Raw genomic sequence first — 19043 nt, forward strand, 5'->3', positions numbered from 1 at the left:
CGGCCCCGGAGCGGGAAACCGCGGCACGTCGGGCCCCGGGCGGCCTTCCCGCGCTCCCGGCCGCCTCCGCCGCGGCCCCCCGGCTCCGCGCGAGCCGGCGCACCGGAGACCCCCAGCCCGAGCCCGCGCGGCGTCCAGGAGGCCGGGGCGGCGGGGGCGGGTCTCCGGCGAGGGGAGGGGCTCCGCGCGGACGGGCGCCGGGCCCCGGCTGCTTCTCCGAGACCTTCTCTGCGCGTTCGGCTTCCGGGGGCCCGGGAGGCGCGAGGGGCGCGGGGTCCGGGCCGCGGAGGGCGGCGGCGGCGGAGAGCGCGGGCTCCCGGGCCGAGGGGCGCGGTGCTGGCCGCGCGGGGAGCGCGGGCGCCGGCAGGGGGCGCCGGCGGGCGGCGCGCGGGCTCCCGGCCGAGGGGGCGGTGCCTCCCGCGCGCGGCAAGCCCCGCCCGCGCGCAGGCAACGCCTCGTCCGATTGGCCAGCGCCGCCACGCCGTCGGGGCGGGGCGAGCGTCGTCGCGTCCGGGTGACGTCTCCCGCGGGCGTCGGGCAGGGTCGGCGGCGTCGGCAGCAGTGGCGGCGGCGGCGGGTGGGAAATGGCGGAGTACTTGGCCTCCATTTTCGGCACCGAGAAAGACAAGTGAGTGAGGGCCGCCGGCCGGGGCCCCGGGCCGGGGAGGCGGGCGGGGCGCGCGCGGGCGCGGCGGCGGGGTCGGGCGGCCGCGGGAGGCCCGGGCGGGCGGCGGGCGGGGGGAGGGGCGCGGCGGCCCTTCCGGCCTCGGGAGCCGCGCGCCGCCGCCTCGTGGGCCCTGGGCGGGCGGGCGGGCGGCGGGCTTCCGCTCTCCGGCCGGAGGCTGCTCCGCGGCCGCCCGCGGTGCCGGCGACCCGAGCCCCCGCCCCCGGCTCCGAACCGTCTCGAGTTGGGGCCGAAGTTGTCAGCGCGGCCCCCGCCTGCTGCCGCCGCGGGCGTCGGTCGGGCGCGCGGCCTCGGGCCCGCCGTGGTCGTGGTCCGGTCGCTCGGGGCGCGGGGCCGCTGGGCCAGCCTCCGGCGGTGGAAGCCCCGCGCGCGCCGGGCCCGAGGACGCGGACGCGGACGAGCGCGCCGAACTTGGTGCCGGCTCGAGGCGGGCGGAGCGCGGGCTCGCGGGCTCGGGGACGCGATCCGGCGCGGCGGAGCGCCCGGGCCTCCCCGCTCGCCGCTGCGGCCGCGCGCCCTCCCGCCCGGCTGCTCCACGACGAGCAGACAGTGCGGTTCCGATTTGACTGTCGCTTTGGGACGTTTCGGTTCCGGGACGGGAGTTCAGCCCGCAGGGGAGGTCTTGCTTCGGAGCGTAAGTCCTGCCTGGAAAACCGAAAAACTGAGCTCTGGTGTAACCGATTTTGGGTCCGTAGGTACCGCGTCGGGTTCTTCGGGCTCTTCAGGGCTTACGTTGCTGTTAAGTCCCTGGGTTTGCCCAGATAAGGTTTCAGTACCCCTTTTTCCAACACGGTGGGGGTTTTAATTATTATTCTTTAAAGATTTTTTTTAAGTAGCCTGGGCATCCAGCGTGGGGCTCGAACTCGCCAACCCTGCGATCAGGAGTGGGCGCGCGGCTCCGGGACTGTGCACCCGTCAGACACTTTACATTGTTTCTGTTTTCCAGGATGCAGGCTATCTTGTAACCTTTTGTGTTGTTGGGAAGAGGGTTTTTTGTTTTTTAGTAGCAAAACCACAGGATACAATCGTCCGTCCTAGTCACTTCAGAAACATTGTTGTCAACCGTAAGTCTGTCTCTGCTGACTTGAAGAGGAACAAAATCGGACGGTGTTCTCAAGGAGCTAGAAGGGAGGGAGGCTGGTCGCGGAAAGGATGATTAAAGTAAAACAGACCGAAGCTTGTTAGGTGCTAGGGAAGGTGGTCGCTGGAGGCACCTGGGAACTTACCTGTAAACCTCATCCTAAATGAATGGGCTCCTCTTCTGGGAAAAGAGCCTGCTCCCAGCTACAAAGATGCAGTGTTGATTTCATCCTTGAGCTGGTAATAGTGCCCTGACTTCTATTCCATGAAGTTTTTCCCTTATTCTTGTAAAAAGCTGCTCCTGGAGGTGCCTTCACTGTGCTGCCAACACTTGAAGTTTGGAGGTTTATTCCAGTAGCCTTTTTTATATTCCTGCTGTAAGAAACCACATTTCAGCCTGGTAGAGCTCTATCATGAGAGGCATGGCTTTAATTTGGAAACAAGATTATTTAATCTAAATTACTCCATAGTCTCATTTCAGGGCGGCTTGAGGGGTTTTAAATTGCAGGAGCCAGTATCAACTCCCAAAAAATGAAGATGATGAGTCCGGCCAACTTCTTTCTTTTTTCCCCAAGCTAGAAGTAAAATGTAGGTGTGTACCCATTAACAGGATTTAGCAAGTCCTACATTTGGAGTTATGGACATTCTCTAAATCCAAGCAAAAGTTCGTTCTCTAACGTAATCTTCTCCGTGATGGTGGATCAGACTTATTTTCTGTCTCTTCTTTAATTTCAATAGTTTAATAAGTGGGTCACTAAAAGTTTATTACTAGGAAAGTTTTGACTAATACCCGAAGCTCTGATTGAGCATGATGAAATGAAAGCCATCTCTGCAAGTACAGGAACAAAGATTGTTTTAATAATAGAGAGTAGTTGGGTATTGTTCAGGCGGGGCTGTCGCCCATTCTGAGGGATTCTTAAAATAAGCTCTTCGTTTTCAGGGGACTTTCTAAAGATGTAAGTTGTATATTGTACTTAAGTTCCGTAAGGAGAGACTTGTATGATGAGTTTGCAAATCCGTACAGTAATCGTATTCCTTCCCTGATAATCCTGACTTTCCCGTGTTTACTGCTACCTAGTAATAAGTCAGTGGCTAATTGGTACTTGTGAACCATCACATTTTGTTCAAGCCCTTTGATTCTAACTTTGGACCGACTGTCTGGACATAGGTCACTTGCTAAAAAATTGAATCTACGGGGTAACCGTCCCACCTCTGCGAGTCCAATCTGGGGCCCATCCAGTAAGATTTCATAGTTCATCACAGGTCTGAGCCAGCGGACGCTGCTGTCGCGATGGCTGGATCGTTAGGTTTGATTTCGTCTGGATCATCCCAGTGTTTGAACAGCAGTAGGAGAGGGCTTTGCGACAGGGACAGAAGGTGGCCTGACGTAAGAACCGACGGAGGAGTTCCCCAATAGCCTGTCTTCAGTGTATTGAAACCAGGAGACTGGCTTGCTTCAGACCTGTGTTTGGAAATTTCCTGTTGGTCTGGCGTCACGAACGAGAGAGCATGGACTCTGTTAGATAATGATTGCATTTAGCGAGTCGTTTTATGAGGCGCACACGCCGTCTCTGATTCTTGGAACAAAGCCAGCTTGGCATTTTCCTCGTTTCACAGATGGCTCCTGGGACCCGGAGAGGTGGGTGCCTTGCCCAAGGCCAGGTAGCTAGTGGGGGGAGTCAGAATCTTAACCCTCACTGTGCCGGCTTGGTGCCCTCGAGAGAGAATTTCATCGTAGAACACTAGAGAGCGGATATGTTTTTCAATTAAATTGCATTTTAAACAGGATATTTCATTTAAGAAAAAAACACTATAGAGCAGAATGAGTAGCTGAGAGTCGATATGGATGAGGGGTCCTGGGCTGGGAGTTAGAAACTCTTTGTTGGAAGTAGCGTGCTTGTCAAGAGGCCCGTTCAAGTGATGTTTCCGGAACTGCTGCCCCAGAATGCCCTGCGCCTGGGTGTTCGTGGCGCCAAGGGAGAAGAGTTGGGTAGCATGTGCCGTGGTGTTGGCGTGTTTACACGTGTCTGATGTCTGCCCAGCCGAATAATCAGCTCTTCTTTTCCCTTACAGAGTCAACTGTTCATTTTATTTCAAAATCGGAGCATGTCGTCATGGAGACAGATGCTCTCGCTTGCACAATAAACCGACCTTTAGCCAGGTTTGTTTGTTTTCCTTTCTTTTTTCTGTTCTCATGTAAATTATCAAAACCTCACGTACTTTACAGAGGCAGTTAATAATGTCCGTGTATCCCGTCGGGCGTTTTTCTCTCTGTTTTATTCTCCATTCATGTTCATGAGTTTGTTCTTCTGTTTCAATGAGAACGAGGCAGCTGAACCACCCCTGGGGGAGGTCTGCGAGACAGGTCCCTCCTCTTTTACAGAGGAGTGATTAATGTTTGCGTGTTGGCTGTGACTGGTCCCTGCCGCCCAGCGCCCCCTCTGCCCCTCCTGTCCCTCTCACAGACGTGGGTCCAGTGGGGTGGCCGCAGCAGCGAGGAGCCAGCTTGTGTTCCAGGCGCTGGTAGAGGCCCTGCAGGCTGTCTGCGCTTTGCTGTCTCCAGGCCGGCGGCGGAGACAGAGCTGGCTGCAGGAGATGCTGGGGCCATTCTCCACAGAGCCCCAGGCAGTGTCAGTCCTCCGGTGTCCTGGGACACCCCCGCATTCAGACCCCCAGGCAAGGGGATAGCGAGGTCATTGTGTCAGAGAAACCTTAAAAATGAAACCGAACGTCAGAAGATAGCATTTACCTTCAGTTAGTTGCAGCCACTCTGTTTGATCATTTGAGGGGGTTCCCTGTTAGCCTGAGCTCAGGGCCGCTGTGAGTTCAGGTGAGTCAGAAAGTGTGACACGGGGTAGGTTTTGTTTGGTAATTGAAGAACAGGCAAGGGTTTGCTCCCTACAAGTGATCACTGCTGAGTTAGAGGGAGAAAGCACCTGTAGCAGGGACAGGGACAGGAAGTGTCTGCCCACGTTGATCTGAGCATTTGGAGTTTGAAGACTGCAGTGTTTCCAGACCGAGGACTTCTGAGCTCCTTCCAAGACTACGGCAGGGTCTGAGTGAGCTTCCTCTGAGCCGCTCCATCACAATTGTGTGTAGCACCCCTGGGAGCTGCCAGACTCGCCTTTGAGCTCACGTTGTCCTGCTGATGTGTTGTAAACCTCTGTCAGAATAGATACTGGGTTTTTCCTATAAGGATTTAGGAAAATCAGCCAATTGCTCTAAGAAAGAGACATTTGTATATTCTAATTTACGCCCATAGAAAACCGCACAATGTAATGGGTTTTTAGAAACCTTTAGAAAGGGGGGAGATGGCTTCCTTTCCTGCATTAGTCTGCTGATAACGGCACGATTGATATAACAAGAATCTCTCATAACTTACAAATATGTCTCTTTGAATTTCAGAATATCGGAGATCTTGCTTTAAACTTTGTTTACTCTGTTTCTTTTAAGTCCTTTGATTTTTTGGACTAAATCTCCCCAGCTAAGCCAGGGGTCCTAGGTTGGGCAGTAACCAAATGTCTTGAGTGTCCACTGAGTTTTTTTACTTTGGGGGGTTGCTTACAGATGTGGCAGGTGTTGGGCCGAGAGGGAAATGATCCTGGCAGGAAAGTTTTCTTCAAGCTCTCTAGAGACACGGCTTGTGTTCTCTCTGAATCTGATGACCTCAGGATGTTGGCGGGAAGTGAATTTTAGTACAACGGGTCAGAAAGAGAGCGAGTCCGTTAGTGTTGGGTGGGGTCGGCTGTAACGTGTTTGCCTGAGCATCTCGCTCCGACTGGCTCGGCTGGTCCGCTGGTTGCAGGCAATCCTGACCTCCCCTGATTGTAACGGAACGTCGTGGCCCACTCTGAGTGACGATCCTTTTCCTAAACAGCCACTGCCAGATGATCTGAGTGAGACCTAAATGAATTTCTTGTTGAGTAATTGGGCTCCGTGCAGTTCCCTCCCAGCGCGATCACATACACGCTGGCGGTTCCTATTGAAAACTGAGTCAGATCAGCTTTGGGAAATACCGGAGGCAGAGAGAAGTTGTCCTGGGGCAGTACTTGATGGCTAGGGGAGGAGGCCATGCCCGGCGAGAAGGGTCTGCGTGTGCGTGTGTGTGTGAGGTCTGGCTGTTAGATGTTCCTCCCCCGGGGGTTTCCCCACAGCAGACCTTTGGGGAGTGCCCACCCAACATCTTCCTTTACATGTAGCTAGAAACGGAAAGGCTGCTTCTGTAAAACCACTGAACTGCTTTGGAGCTGTGTTGAGACTGAACCTTTATTTTTCTAAATCACGCAGTTCATTCATTCAGCCTGTAAAACTCAGTGTGGGTTTCTTTTTAAGCTTCTTGCAGTGATGTGGACGTTAAGATTCATGTACTGTATTAGCCTACTAACTTAAACGTGGTTTGTTTTTTCAGACTTGGTTTTAAGAAGAACGGTACAATGTAAGGTTTCAAGTCTGCCTGATCCAGTTTAAAGCACAAGGGCTAAAAGGATTTTTTTCCCTTAAAAGAAGGATCGGAAAAGAACAGATGTTTAAGCTGTTGTATTATGTAAACAGAGGTCCCACCAAGCAAACAGGAGTGTGTCTAGGTGTCCGTGACAGTCAGGACACCCATTTGGTGCGCCTGTTTCCTGGGAGACCAGACAGCTTGATGGACTGCATACAGTTGACTGACGCATTTGGTTTTAAAAAATACAATTTTGTGTGGGGAATATGATTATCACGTGAAGTTTTCGACATCATAGCTTGAAGTATAAGAAAATGTCAGTGTGTTATTATTTATTTTGCACTAAAACACTTGAATAACGTGGGACTACCGAGAATAATGGCTACAGTTTCCTCTTGGTTGCTGGCTGACTTGCCCTAAGTCGCTGCCCACACTCAGTTTTCATCATGTGGTGGTTTGGGTGCGCTCTCAGGGGACGAGCGCCTGCCTCGTGGGAAGCGAGCGAGCGCTGAGCCATATGCAAACAGGTTGTCTCTTTGCAATTGTCTGATACATGCACAGCAGCCGGTAGAATTCCCCTTTTTATTTTTTTTTCCCCGCAGACCATCTTGATTCAAAACATCTATCGTAATCCCCAAAACAGTGCACAGACGGCTGACGGCTCACACTGTAAGTCCCACAGTTGGAGAAATTTTTTTAAAACAATGGTGTTAAAGAGCCCACTCTTAATTGAGACAAATAATGTTGGCTTCTGAGCTGCTGACGTAGAGCTGTTGCAAACAGGACAAGGTGATGAAGGCCTTGGTACCTACAGCAAGAACCTGGTACTCGGCCACGTCCAGGAGGCTGCCGTCGGCACGGGCGCTGGGAGGCCTCTTCCCTGGGTTGACGTTTGTTAACGAGAGGGAAGGGGTCTGTCCCTGCGACACTTGACAGCCGCCAGCATCACTGGTCTTTCCAGTGCCTGAACGCTTGACCTTAATATGAGGTTCTTTCTGTAAAGCCACAACTCTTAGGAATATTTAGGAATCACTAAGGTAAGTTGCCCAATAAGTGTGGGTTTTATTTCACCATTACAATTTTTTCTCTAGGACGTGGAGATCTCATGATATGTAATTATTGTATTTCTCTGCTCCCGTGGTTCTTGTCATCAGCTGGTGCGGGCACTTCCTCGGCTCCTGACGTTTTCTGTAACACGGAGAACCGTCTTGGCAGTAGTCTGCCAAGGTGCTTGTACCCTTACCCGGGGAAGTCCGCAGCGGGGAGTCCTTGCGTCCCATGGACAGAAATACAATATCCGCATATCATGGCATCTCCGTGACGGTGCAGGGTTAGGGCGCTCCAAGACAGCCACCCGCTAAGAGAGAACATCTCTGCTTCGAGAGAAAATAACTTGCTCTTTTTTCAGCACTGAGTCTTGACTGAAGTGATCGCCACAGGAAACCGGTGAAGTGTTTAAATTTAATTTTCCGTAATATAAAGTTGTTGCGTTTTGTATTTCAGACCATTGCCCTCTTGAACATTTACCGTAACCCTCAAAACTCTTCCCAGTCTGCTGACGGTTTGCGCTGTAAGTTCATCCAAGTTCCTTCCCTGGTTCCCTGGGCTTGCGCGTCAGAGCTCAGTGTCCGCTCCGCCTGGTCTGCCGCTGTAGTGTCAAAGACAGCCTTCCGCTAGACATGCCGAGAGCTTTTGTCCACTGACCCCTCGGAAGCCTCTGAGATCGCAGCTCCTGCCCACTTACTTAAGCCATGAGAAGGGACCGGAAGGGATGCCCTCCCTGTCCCACAGCTCAGAGCTGCCGCTCTTGTCCTGCACTGTCCCCCTAGGGGAGACTGTGCCTGGAATTAAGTGTGCAGTTACGTTCTTCCCCTCTAAAGAGCAACAGCATTTAAGTTTCCGGTTAAGAAACAAGTGCTTTGGAAATTATGTTTGAGGTTTTATTATTTCTCATTAGACTCGTTCTTAAAAGTCCATTCTGGCGCTCCCGCTTTAAGTGCGAGAGCATCGTTCCGAGAGCGTTTCCCAAATGAGGGTCCTCCGAGGGGCACGGACCCTCCTGAGTTTTCCTCCACGCTAGCCCTGGGCCAGCTCAGTCTGTAATCAGCCCTTTGGGCGGCCGTCTGCAGCCGCGGGGGTTCGCTTCCCCCACGTGGGCAAGAGGAGGAGGCACATGGGCCCTGGAAGCAGGGCTGCGTGGGGCACTTAGTAGACACGGCCCCCTTCTTCCTGCTTTAGGAAGCAGTAAATTTAAGTTACCAACGTTGTGTTTCCCAAGGGCTAGTTCTTCGAGAACAAGATCTGTGTTCGTATCACTGGAGATTTCAGAAAATTGAAATTTTAAATTTTATGGCTCTTGAGCCGTGGAATCAGTCTGCTCGTCTGGATAAGCAGAAGCGAGTCCCCGGACTCCTATTAAGATCACGGGGTCCGAACCAGGCGGCTTCTCGCTCGCCAGTTTGTTCTGAAGCTGCAAAAATTCATGCGAGGTGCTGTCCACAGAGGCCCTGGATAGCCACAGACCTGAGTCCAACACACCCTTGGCCTGTAGCCCCTTAGCTTATAGGGCGATCTACACGGCTCAGTGTAGTGGTCCCAGCAGCACTGCCCGCTCGGGCCAGCCCCCGACGGGGGGACCACCCAGTGGTGCACCTGTGAGTGCACGGGTCTGTGGGGGAGGGGCTGGTAAGGTTTTCCTGCCCAGACACTGTCTCCACGCTGATCCTGACCAGTCCTGACCGGGTAGCGGATCATTTGTGTCCCCAAGTGTGATGGTAACAGGATTTACTTGGTAGCCCTTGTTTTAAAATATTTGGTTTTGCTTTGTTTATTTTGTTTTGTTTTGTTTTATAAAGAAACAAGATGAGTAGTTGAAGAGAAATGCTTATATATGAACTTATTAAATAATTTTGGTAACAGCCCTGCCCTGGGATAAAACCAATGAGAGGTTGATGATTGAGTAACAACAGTTAATCATTCTTTGCCCTGATGGTTTACCTGGGGACTACAGATGCTTCATTGACAAAACAGTGTTGGATTAGTTTTCCTCGTGTCTCTCCCTGCGGTTCACGGTGCTCTTGTTGTGCATGTGCTACAGAGTAAAGTTTAGCCGTACCAAATACTCCGATTGTGGGGTCCTGATTCCACAAATTAAATGAAATTCTGACTCTTCAGTTTAGGAAGAAAATCCGCTTAAGCTGATGAACCTGTGGCAGACCTTTTGAGAAAATTTTCAACCGGCCAGGTTCATCCAGTCCCTGAATTTACACCTTTTTGACACACCCTTTCGTCTATAAGTACGAACCCAGTTTAAGGATGTGTCTGTGCGAAACGGGGTTTTGAGGTGCCGGTCTGTAGCATCTGCTGAGTCCCACAGGTGGCTTTGCAGTGAACCGGGTTCTTAATCGCTCACCTCTGTCCTGCCCGAATCACTTGACTGAAAATCTATAAGCTGAGTATAGAGGATAAAATAGGCCCACTGTGGAGCATTTTCAAATGGAACTTTCCAGAAGTTACTAAGCTACAGGAATATCGTTCTCCAGCAAGAGAATAGAAGTAATCACGAGTACAGCAGTGTCCGAACCACCAGCAGAGCCTGATTTTCAACACAGGTAGCACTTTGAGCGTGTAAATGCCTTTTCTCCTCATTTTGTTCTGGTGTGAGCAGGAAATGTAAACATTAAAATCTGCTTCTTCTCCCGACCAGCTGTTCTGTTTGCTCAGGGCTAGATGGCTACAGGGAAGGAGGTTCTGTTCACGATAGCATGTCCATGGGACCGGGCCGTCAGGAGGAGGAGTTGTTGCCTAGTGCAACCGAGAGTTTTCATTCTAAAGGAAGCTGGACTCCTGGAAAGTCCAAAATAACTACAGTGCAGGAATCCCCCCTCCCATGCATTAGAAAGTAAATCTCGGCCATTCTCAGAATCCAAAAGTTGAAAGCTCTTGTCCTTGAAGAGAAGGTTTTTCCAGAGAGCTAGGAAACCACTCCAGGGCAGCTCAGTAGCTAGATCCGAGCGCCTCAGCTCCACTCCCTCAGTGGGGTGCGCCAGGCGAGGCCAGGGGTGTGGTCGTGGAAGCGGACAGTTGAACATTGAGCCTCGAAGCCACTCAGCCTTCGTAGGCTCCCAGAGCTGGCTGTGTGGCACACTGGTTTATCGGCCTGCCAGCTTTGTGATTTCTCACATTTAGGTCAAGAGAATTCTAGAATTTGAACGGTAACACTTGGTAGAGAGAATGACAACAAAGACAGAATGTAAATTTGGAAAAGTGTCCACACAGCGGACAGGATTTCACTTAGTGCATGTGCATTACGGAGATAAACTTGATGGAAATAGTTCTGGAGTATGAGCTAATGCTTCCTTCAACAAAGCATTGTAACTTTCCCTTTATGCAGAGGCATTTAAAGTACTGTAACTGAACGTGGTCATTATCCTACTGAGTCTTTATTTATGGTCATTTGGGTTTTAATCGCCTCAGAATTTTATAATAGCATCGTGTGGCTGTTCATCTGTAAAAGAAATCAGTCAGGAACATCAGCTCTTAATCACTTACCCTGATTGCGACTTTTATTTTAGCCTAAGAAAGGGGGAAAAACATCCATGTGATTCCTTGGCCTCTATCTTAAATTGTAAAAGGAAGAGAATTGTTATTTAAAAAAAGTTCTCGAGGGTAAACTCGACCCTTACACTTCCTGAAAACATGGCCCTTTGATGCGGATTAAAACTTGCTGTGATTGAACGGCCTGCAGTGAGACGGTCAGGAGGGGCGTCTAAGAAGCTCCCCGCACGCGCAGGTTCCGGGCGTCCCGCGGGACCGTCAGTTCTGGTAGAACGCAGCTCCGTGGTGTTTCCTCTCTAGATAATCGAATGTGTGTGACTGTAGCAGGCTGAGAGAAACGCAGCGTGGCGGCGGGCCGGGCTCCCGTCTAACCAGCAAGGTTTCTGTGTTCGCAGGCGCCGTGAGCGACGTGGAGATGCAGGAGCACTACGACGAGTTTTTCGAGGTGAGACGCACCGTTGGAAAGGGACCGGCCCGGTCGCCCTCTGTCCCGGGGGGCTTACGTTTTCTCGTTGCGAGAGAAGTGGGCGTGACGTTCGGTTCCTCCTTCATCTTGAGTGTGTCGTGAGCCTTAAAGGCCTGTCCCCCCGCAGGAGGTTTTCACAGAGATGGAGGAGAAGTACGGCGAGGTGGAGGAGATGAACGTGTGTGACAACCTGGGCGACCACCTGGTCGGGAACGTGTATGTCAAGGTGAGAACCGTGCGGCGCGTCCGGGGACTGGGGACTCCTGACCTTTGCAGACTGCGGGGTGAAGACCGCTTGCCCTTGGGTTTCAGCTGTGCACTTGGAAGTTGGGGTCGCTCCCTGCTGGTTGATTTCAAGGCGCTCAGGTGTTGGCTGGCCGGAGCCCAGGTGTGGCGGCCACCTGTGGGCGCGGGAGGGGCGCACGGGCCACCGCGGTCCCCGGGGGCTCTTCCATCGGGTCTCCATAGCCGTTCCTGACGGGCTGTGTAGACACAGGAGAAGCTGGTTAATGCGTGTGGTTCCTTTTTCCCATTTTGTAAAACCCCTGGCCTGCGCACGTCCTCGCATCTGCTCTTTTAACGCACTGAAGCGGGAGGCCAAGGCCATGGGCAGCTGGCGGGGCCTCGCGCCGCCGCAGAGTGCAGCTGTGGGATTGCAGGGAGAGGCTGCGCTGCTCTTCACCTGCTGCGCGGCCCGTCCGCCTCACTTGACCCCCGTGAGCACGCGGCGCGCGTTCGGGCCAGGGCTGGGAGGCAGCTGGGAAAGCGCGGCCGCAGGCAGCTCCCCTCATCTCCGCAGTTTCGCCGCGAGGAGGACGCGGAAAAGGCCGTGATCGACCTGAACAACCGCTGGTTTAATGGGCAGCCGATCCACGCGGAGCTCTCCCCGGTGACCGACTTCCGAGAGGCGTGCTGCCGCCAGTACGAGATGGGGTAGGTGACAGACGGGGTGCGGCCCGCGGGGGGGGGGCTGGGGGGGGTGCGGGGAGCGGTGCACGGCATGTGGGCTCTGCTTCCCCGCAGGGAGTGCACGCGAGGCGGCTTCTGCAACTTCATGCACCTGAAGCCCATTTCCAGAGAGCTGCGGCGGGAGCTGTACGGGCGTCGGCGCAAGAAGTGAGTACCTGCCGTGGCCGGCCGCCCCTGTCCCCGAGCCGAGCGTGCACGTCCCCCTGGGGACAGCGGGACGTGCTCTGCGGAGAGCAGCGCACGCACATGTGGTCCCGCGAGCCCTTGGTGCCTGCGTGACAGGAGTGGGCTTCAGTCCCTCGGCAGAACTGGGCGCTCCTTTGGGGGCTCCTGGTTTGTGTCGGTTTGCTTTGGGGGGACATGGGCACAACCGGGCAGTCTGTGTGTCTGGGCCTGGGATCGAAGCGCCCCCCCGGGAGCGCAGCACAGAGACTGAGCCGGGGTGTCCGGGGAGGGTCCCTCGGCCTGCGCAGCTCGCACTCTGGCCCTGGGAGCTCTCGCCGGTCTCCGTATGCACGCACTGCCGGCGGTGGTCCCGTTGTTGGCACGGGGGGAGCCCTGCCCTCCCCGCCCCAGAACCGGCCCTGGTGGGGGAGTGTGTGTGCACACAACGTTTGCGTGTGTGTGTCTCGAGCATGGTGGCAGTTCAGCCCCCAAACTTTGGTGCCAGCGTCCCGGAAGTGGGGGCCGTGGGAGGTGACCTGACCCCGATCCTGCTGGGCCCCTCTTTTTCCCCAACGCGGGCCGTGGCTGCGCGGTTTCCCTTGGTTCATGCGTCCCCTCGGTGGGAGACGCATCCGGAAGTGTCCACCGCTGTGGGTTTCCACCCGGGCTTCGCTGTGGATGCCGCAGTCCCATTTCTTTTCCTTGGTTGCAGGCATAGATCGAGGTCCCGGTCTCGGGAGCGTCGCTCTCGGTCTAGAGACCGTGGTCGCGGCGGTGGCGGTGGTGGCGGCGGCGGCGGCGGGGGACGGGAGCGTGACAGAAGGCGGTCGAGAGACCGCGAGAGATCTGGGCGATTCTGAGCCGTTTGTACCGTCTGTCTGCCGGGCAGTGCCGTAGTTGATTGACCAGACCAGTTCGTAACGGGGATTTTTTTTAAAAAACAACAAAAACAAACAAAGATGGGTTTCTGAATAAAATTTGTAGCGATACAGTGCCTCGGTGTCACTTACTGCTCGTGCTGTCGGCGGAGGCTGGTCCCCATCCTGACCTGGCTCTGCACGGCGCCGTGGTTCCAAGCGTGGGAGACCCCCGCCCCCATTAAGGGACAGTTCCCCTGGGGCATGGTCAGGCCTGTTGCCCGTTAGGCCTCCATGGTAACCGGCAGTCCGGCGTCTCTCCTCCGAGGCTCCCCGGGAGCCCAGCGTGGGGCAGGGGCCCCGCGCACTCACAGGAGGGCTGTCCGGCCGGCTGCTGCGGCCCACCTCTCGCCCAGGCCTCGCATCTGCTTGCCGGGCCTCTGCAGCCAGGAAGCAGGGCGCTGCCTGAAACCTGGGCGTGCCTGGAGTGGCAGAAGAGCCCCCGGCCCGGCCCTGCACGGGGCGGGCTGCAGCCGCGGCGCCATCCCCGAACCGTCTTCGCCGAGAGAACGGCAGCGTGTGCGCTGCGGTGTGACCTTGACTGCTGTCACCGGTTCTGGCCCTCGCACGTCTCAGCCAGGGGCGCTTCCTCACAGGAGGTCACGTCCGTGGCGCACCACGGCATGGTTCTAGGGACCACCCTGGGACCCTGCCCGTCCCCGCCTGCTGCTCGGCCTCCGGGGGCTGCCAGCCAGCTCAGGGAGCCCGTGGTCAGCCCCGCTCCTGCGCTCTGCATGGCCCTAGGGACGGTGCATGGGAGGTGGCGTGGGGAGCAAATTCTGCTCACTCCACCAGGATGGGGGGTTTTTGGTTTTTTCATAAATGTCTGTTTTTATAGAAGGAAACATTTCAGTTTTTAATTTGTTGAGAGTGAGCACAAGCCGCGGGTGGGCCGAGGGAGAAGCAGGCTCTCCCTGCAGGGAGCCTGATGCGGGGCTGGATCCCAGGACCCCAGGATCGTGACTGGAGCTGAAGGTAGACACTTAACGACTGAGCCACCCAGACGCCCCAGAAAGCTTTTGCATTGTTCGTTTTGGACATTTCTAAACCTGCAGGGCCGTGGAGGCTGCCGGGAGGCCCTAGCTGCTTTACGTCTGCGCCCCTGCCCTGCAGACTTGGCCCCACAGTCTGAGAAGAGGCCCTGCCCTGCGCGACTGCCACGGGGCCTCATGTCCCACATTGCCCTGGGGTAGGGTTGGCAGCCATAGGCCTGGCCAGCCCGTCAGGACGCGCGTGCCAGCAACGGGAGCGAACGGGGACGAACGCCTCCTCGGCCATTGGAACGTCCAGCCGGCGTCCCGCGCCGAGACGCGCGAGGGCTCGACCCTCGACAAGCGGGTGCCCACACGGAGGCGGCGCCCAGGGGACTTGCTCTGAGAAGTGCCCCATTCAGACGAGCAATTCGGGAGGAGGGCCGGGTCCATGCAGGGCCGCATGGCGGAGGCTCCAAGGGCTGGAAAGCACGAAGCAGACGAGGTGATGGGGTGCCGCCCCGGTCTTCGCCAGGCACGGGGATTCGGACGCAGCCCGAGCACCGCCGCGGGCAGGGACCTGGTCGGGTCGGGCGCCGTCCCAGTCGATGCACACAGCCTTCCGAGGCGCGAGGAAACCGCTTTGGTTGGCGACCACGCTGTCCTGGGGCAGCAGCTGGACCGCGCCGCTGGCGAGCGCCGCAGCAACAGCAGGAAAGGCCGGCGGGCTGTAGGATCGCACCGCCTGCCTCTCCCGGTCCGCTAGGGTTTGCACCCGCCCCCACGTGGGTTTGCACGCCAGGCCCGGAGCCAGGTGGCCGCTTCTCGGGGCCTCACCTTGCCTCATGCGGCCGGGACCTGGGAGGGTCCCCTCTTCCCCCGGAACACCCCGGGCCTCGTGCCCCATTGACCCAGTTCAGTGCGACTTACTTTTCTGGTAAGAATGAACAGCTTCCAGGGGCGCCTGGGGGGCGCAGTGGGTTAAGCCTCTGCCTTCGGCGCACGACATGATCCCAGGGTCCTGGGATCGAGCCCCATATCGGGCTCTCTGCTCAGCGGGGAGCCTGCTTCCTCCTCTCTCTGCCTGCTTGTGATCTCTGTCTGCCAAACAAATAAATAAAATCTTTAAAAAAAAAAAAAAAAAAAAAACTGAACAGCTTCCAGGCTCTCTGAGATGAGGATGAAAACAAACAAAGCCTCACAAAAATGGGACAGACACACCCACAGCAAGGGAGTCTCGGTTCTGAATAGGGACATGAAGCCTGAAATAAACCATTGGCCGGCAGCATCCCGCAGCCCTTGCGAAGGGGCACCGCAGGGCCCCTGGCAGACGCGGGACCCTGGGGCGGCGGGGTAAAGCCCACGCTGACGGTGTCGGGGGGCTGCCTGACGCATTCAGCACAGGAAACAAGTAGGAAGAGCTGAGGGAACGGCCAGCGCCACATGGGCCCTCCCCGCCTCCGAGCTCTCCTGGAGGGGACAGCAGCCCCGTAAGCTTCGTGAAACGGGGCCATTTTCCCGGTGTTTCAGTTCTACCGAAGCGGTATGTTTATGCATAACCTGGCTTGCTCGTGCGAGGCTTCTGCACGGCCCCTGTGTGTTTTGGACATACCTGCCTAGAGATCTGCAGCCCCAGGTCTCCCCGCGGCCAGCAAGGAGCAGAGCGGTGCCGCTCGTCCCCGTGGAAATGCAGGACCCTCGGTGTCGCTCAGGGCCCCTCCCAGCCTGCTGGGGAGAGGCCGGCGGGGCCCAAAGTGGGCTGGGAAGGGGCCCAACCTCCATTAAGGCTGCTGTCCATCAGCCACTGCCCCCCGGGGCTCCTGGCTCCACAGAGTGAGGCCTCTGTCCCGACAAGGTGTGGAACAAGCGAGACCGCAGAGCGTCTGCAGCGGGGCCTTGCCTCCCCCCAGCCCGTCTCCCCTGACGCCCAGGCCCGGGAGTCCCCGCAGCAGCTGTGCAGGAGGTGGGTGAGGACGAGGCTGTGGTCGGACAGCGCTCCTCCCACGCCCGCGGCTGGGTCGCCTTCCCTCGTCCGAGTTCAAGGCCTCCGCTCCACCTCATCTCAGGTGATGGAAGCTTGCCCACCAGGTGGCTGCCTTCCCATGCTCCGGGAGCAGCAGGACAGGCCCGAAAACAGAGCCAGGCCAAGGGCACACGGCCCTCAGGAGAGGTCCCAGGCCCGGGATCTGTCAGCCCCGTGCCCGTCCTGGCGGGGGCTCCTGACAGGCCGGGTGACTCCCAGACGTGCCAGGGGTGGCCCTTGGGGCCCCCTGGGGGCTTCCTGTCAGAGCGGGCACAGGAGCTCTCGCCCCGACGTGGGACCCATCTCGGGCAGGCTGCGTTCTTCTCCTCAGAAGACGCGGGCCACGAACTTGGTCCACTCACGGCTGGAGCCTCCTTCGGGGGGAGCACACGGGCACCAACATCTCCATCTGCACTGGGAGGGCGCATAGACTCGGGCACCTGCTGCAAATCCCAGGCCCTTTTTCTTTTTTAAACAAGTCGAATCACATGAAATAGCCATTGTTTGTAGGTCAAATAAGATCAAACAGCAACTTTACCTGGTTCAGGCTGATGTACCCCAGGGCTGGGCTGACTGCCCTTGCCTCGGGGGTAAAGGAGCGGAGACCAGGAGCCTGAATTGTGGGTCCGAACCCCGGCTCTGCTCGCCACTAGCTGCAGAGGCTGGGCGAGTCCCCGGACCTTCCGTTTTTCTCATTTTTCTCCTCGGTCTGGGGAAGATGATGTGGTGTGAGGGCTGTGATGGTAAGAATCCGTTGCTAATTTAGGGAAAGTTCCTGAATAGGGAGCGCCCAGCACGCACGTAGCAAGTGCTTGGTAACCATTAGTTATAGGAGCAAGACGGTCAGTAACAGAAGGTGGAACGCGGGTGAGTGCCCAGGAGGACAGGAGAAGGACCCCATGGGAGCCCTTTTACCCACGAGGCCCCTTTTACAAGGTGTAGAGCTCACAAGTAGTGTAAAAAGTTGAAACTATAAAACTCACGTGCTGATTGTGACAAAACGTCGCGGAAAGAAGTAAGGGAAGCCTACAGAGAGAGGCGTCCCACGTTCACGGACCAGAAGGCTCACTCCCCACAGCCGAAGGCCTACCTCGGCTGGGGGTACTTTCAATCAAGAAAGTGCAGGACTTGTGCACTGAAAATTACAAAACATTGCTGAAAGGAATTGAAGAAGACCCAGACAAACGGAAAGCCGGCCGTGTGCACGGACTGGAATGTTTCCCTTTGCTAAGACGGCAGTACCTGCCTCCACCGTGGCAGTCTGCAGATCCCACATAATCCCTACCACGTCCGAACGGCCTCTCTGCAGAAAGAGAGAAGCTGATCCTGAGGTTCATGTGGCATTTTAAAGACCCCAAAGAGCCGAGAAATTCTCAACAAAGCAGGACGACTCGCAGTTCCTGATCTCCGGACCTACTGCAAGTCACGGCAATGAACCTGGTGTGGGCCTGGCATAAAGGCAGGCACGGGGCCAGCGGGACAGAACTGAGGGTCCAGAAAGAGCCGTGCCCCCCTGGTCAGCTGGGAAGTAAAGGTCTCTCCCACAAACGTGGTAGGACTGCTGCTTATCTACGTTCAGAGGAAGGAGGTTGGACTCTTACCTCACACCATAAACAAAAAATTAATTCAAAATGGGTCGGAAACCTAAACATAAGAATTAAAGCCATGGGGGGCGGGGCGCCCGGGTGGCTCAGTTGGTTCTGTGTCTGCCTTCGGCTCAGGTCATGATCTCAGGGTCCTGGGATCGAGCCCCGCATTGGGCTCCCTGCTCAGTGGGGAGCCTACTTCCCCTCCCTGGCTCCCCCTGCTTGTGCTTGTGCGGTCTCTCTCTTTTTTTAAAAGATTTTATTTATTCATTTGACAGAGAGGGAGAGACCACAAGTAGGCAGAGCAGCAGGCAGAGGGTGAGGCCCGGGCGATGGCTCGGTGCCTCCTAAGACAAGACGGAAGCTCTGGGTCCCCGCCCGCCCCCCACCGTGTGCGCGAGCCAGGGGAGGAGCCCTCGCCATGCCCCCACCTCCTCTTGGAGCTTCAGCCTCCGAGACAGGAGAACTAAACATGTGTTGTTTAAGCCCAGCCCCCCTCTCGGTTAAGAATCTTATTCCGACTCTGGATGAAACGGTCGGGAAGACTTCTTTTAAGTGACCTCTACCCCCAGTGCGGGGCTGGAACTTGCGACCCCGAGATCAAGAGTGACACGCTGGGCCAGCGGTGCGTCCCCACATGAGAGACGCTAGTCAAGACTCTGGGCAGTGGGCCTGTGACCGTAGGGAGAGAGTTTGGGCTCAGCCCCAACAAGAGGACAGCTGCAGCAGACCACCAGGGGCCAGGGGCTTCTCCACGCGGTGGGGAGTCAGGGGGCGTGAGGCACGTGATCAGGTATGACGGCGATTGAATGTGGGGCTTCCTCTCTAAACTCACTTAGCAGGATTCTTGCTAAACCTAAACCTGGTGATAAGCCTCTGCCTTCGGCTCAGGTCATGATGTCAGGGTCCTGGGATCGAGTCCCACATCGGGCTCTGCTCAGCAGGGAGCCTGCTTCCCCCCACCTCTGCCTGCCTCTCTGCCTGCTTGTGATCTCTGTCAAATAAATAAATAAAATACTAAAAACAAAACAAAACAAAAAAACCCCTAAACCTGGTGAGATGATCCCAGGGTTCTGGGATGGAGTCCTACATCCAGCCTCTTGCTCAGCAGGGAGCCTGCTTCTCCCTCTGCCTCTGCCCTTCCCCCATCCCACCCCCAACCCCACTGCTCCCGCCGTCTCTC

General features: G+C 56.2%; 1 protein-coding gene across 4 annotated transcripts; it reads left to right on the forward strand.

The window, feature by feature from the left end:
- Nucleotides 1-475: 475 nt before the first annotated feature.
- Nucleotides 476-13352, forward strand: U2AF1 (U2 small nuclear RNA auxiliary factor 1). Of its 4 annotated transcripts, XM_045084415.1 has the most exons (9): nucleotides 1295-1319; nucleotides 3839-3926; nucleotides 6809-6875; nucleotides 7710-7776; nucleotides 11159-11208; nucleotides 11357-11455; nucleotides 12029-12162; nucleotides 12253-12345; nucleotides 13076-13352. In XM_045084415.1, the coding sequence occupies exons 5-9, from the start codon at nucleotides 11179-11181 to the stop codon at nucleotides 13221-13223; spliced, it is 504 nt and encodes a 167-aa protein (XP_044940350.1). In that variant the 5' UTR covers nucleotides 1295-1319; nucleotides 3839-3926; nucleotides 6809-6875; nucleotides 7710-7776; nucleotides 11159-11178; the 3' UTR covers nucleotides 13224-13352. The 4 variants fall into 4 exon arrangements, with proteins under 4 accessions (XP_044940347.1, XP_044940346.1, XP_044940350.1 ...); XM_045084412.1 differs by lacking the exons at nucleotides 1295-1319; nucleotides 7710-7776 and adding an exon at nucleotides 476-628; XM_045084411.1 differs by lacking the exons at nucleotides 1295-1319; nucleotides 6809-6875 and adding an exon at nucleotides 476-628.
- The last annotated feature ends 5691 nt before the right edge of the window (nucleotides 13353-19043 follow it).

Source organism: Mustela putorius, unplaced genomic scaffold, assembly GCF_011764305.1.
Source record: "Mustela putorius furo isolate JIRA1106 unplaced genomic scaffold, ASM1176430v1.1 tig00000765_pilon_pilon_pilon, whole genome shotgun sequence".
Taxonomy (NCBI): Eukaryota; Metazoa; Chordata; class Mammalia; order Carnivora; family Mustelidae; genus Mustela; species Mustela putorius.

Bases quoted from the DNA above. Each gene is read 5' to 3' on its own strand.
- U2AF1 (XM_045084412.1), top strand. From the start codon at position 585: ATGGCGGAGTACTTGGCCTCCATTTTCGGCACCGAGAAAGACAA. The intron at 11,209-11,356 runs GTGAGACGCACC...GTCCCCCCGCAG, and splicing joins ACTACGACGAGTTTTTCGAG to GAGGTTTTCACAGAGATGGA. The intron at 12,163-12,252 runs GTAGGTGACAGA...GCTTCCCCGCAG, and splicing joins TGCCGCCAGTACGAGATGGG to GGAGTGCACGCGAGGCGGCT.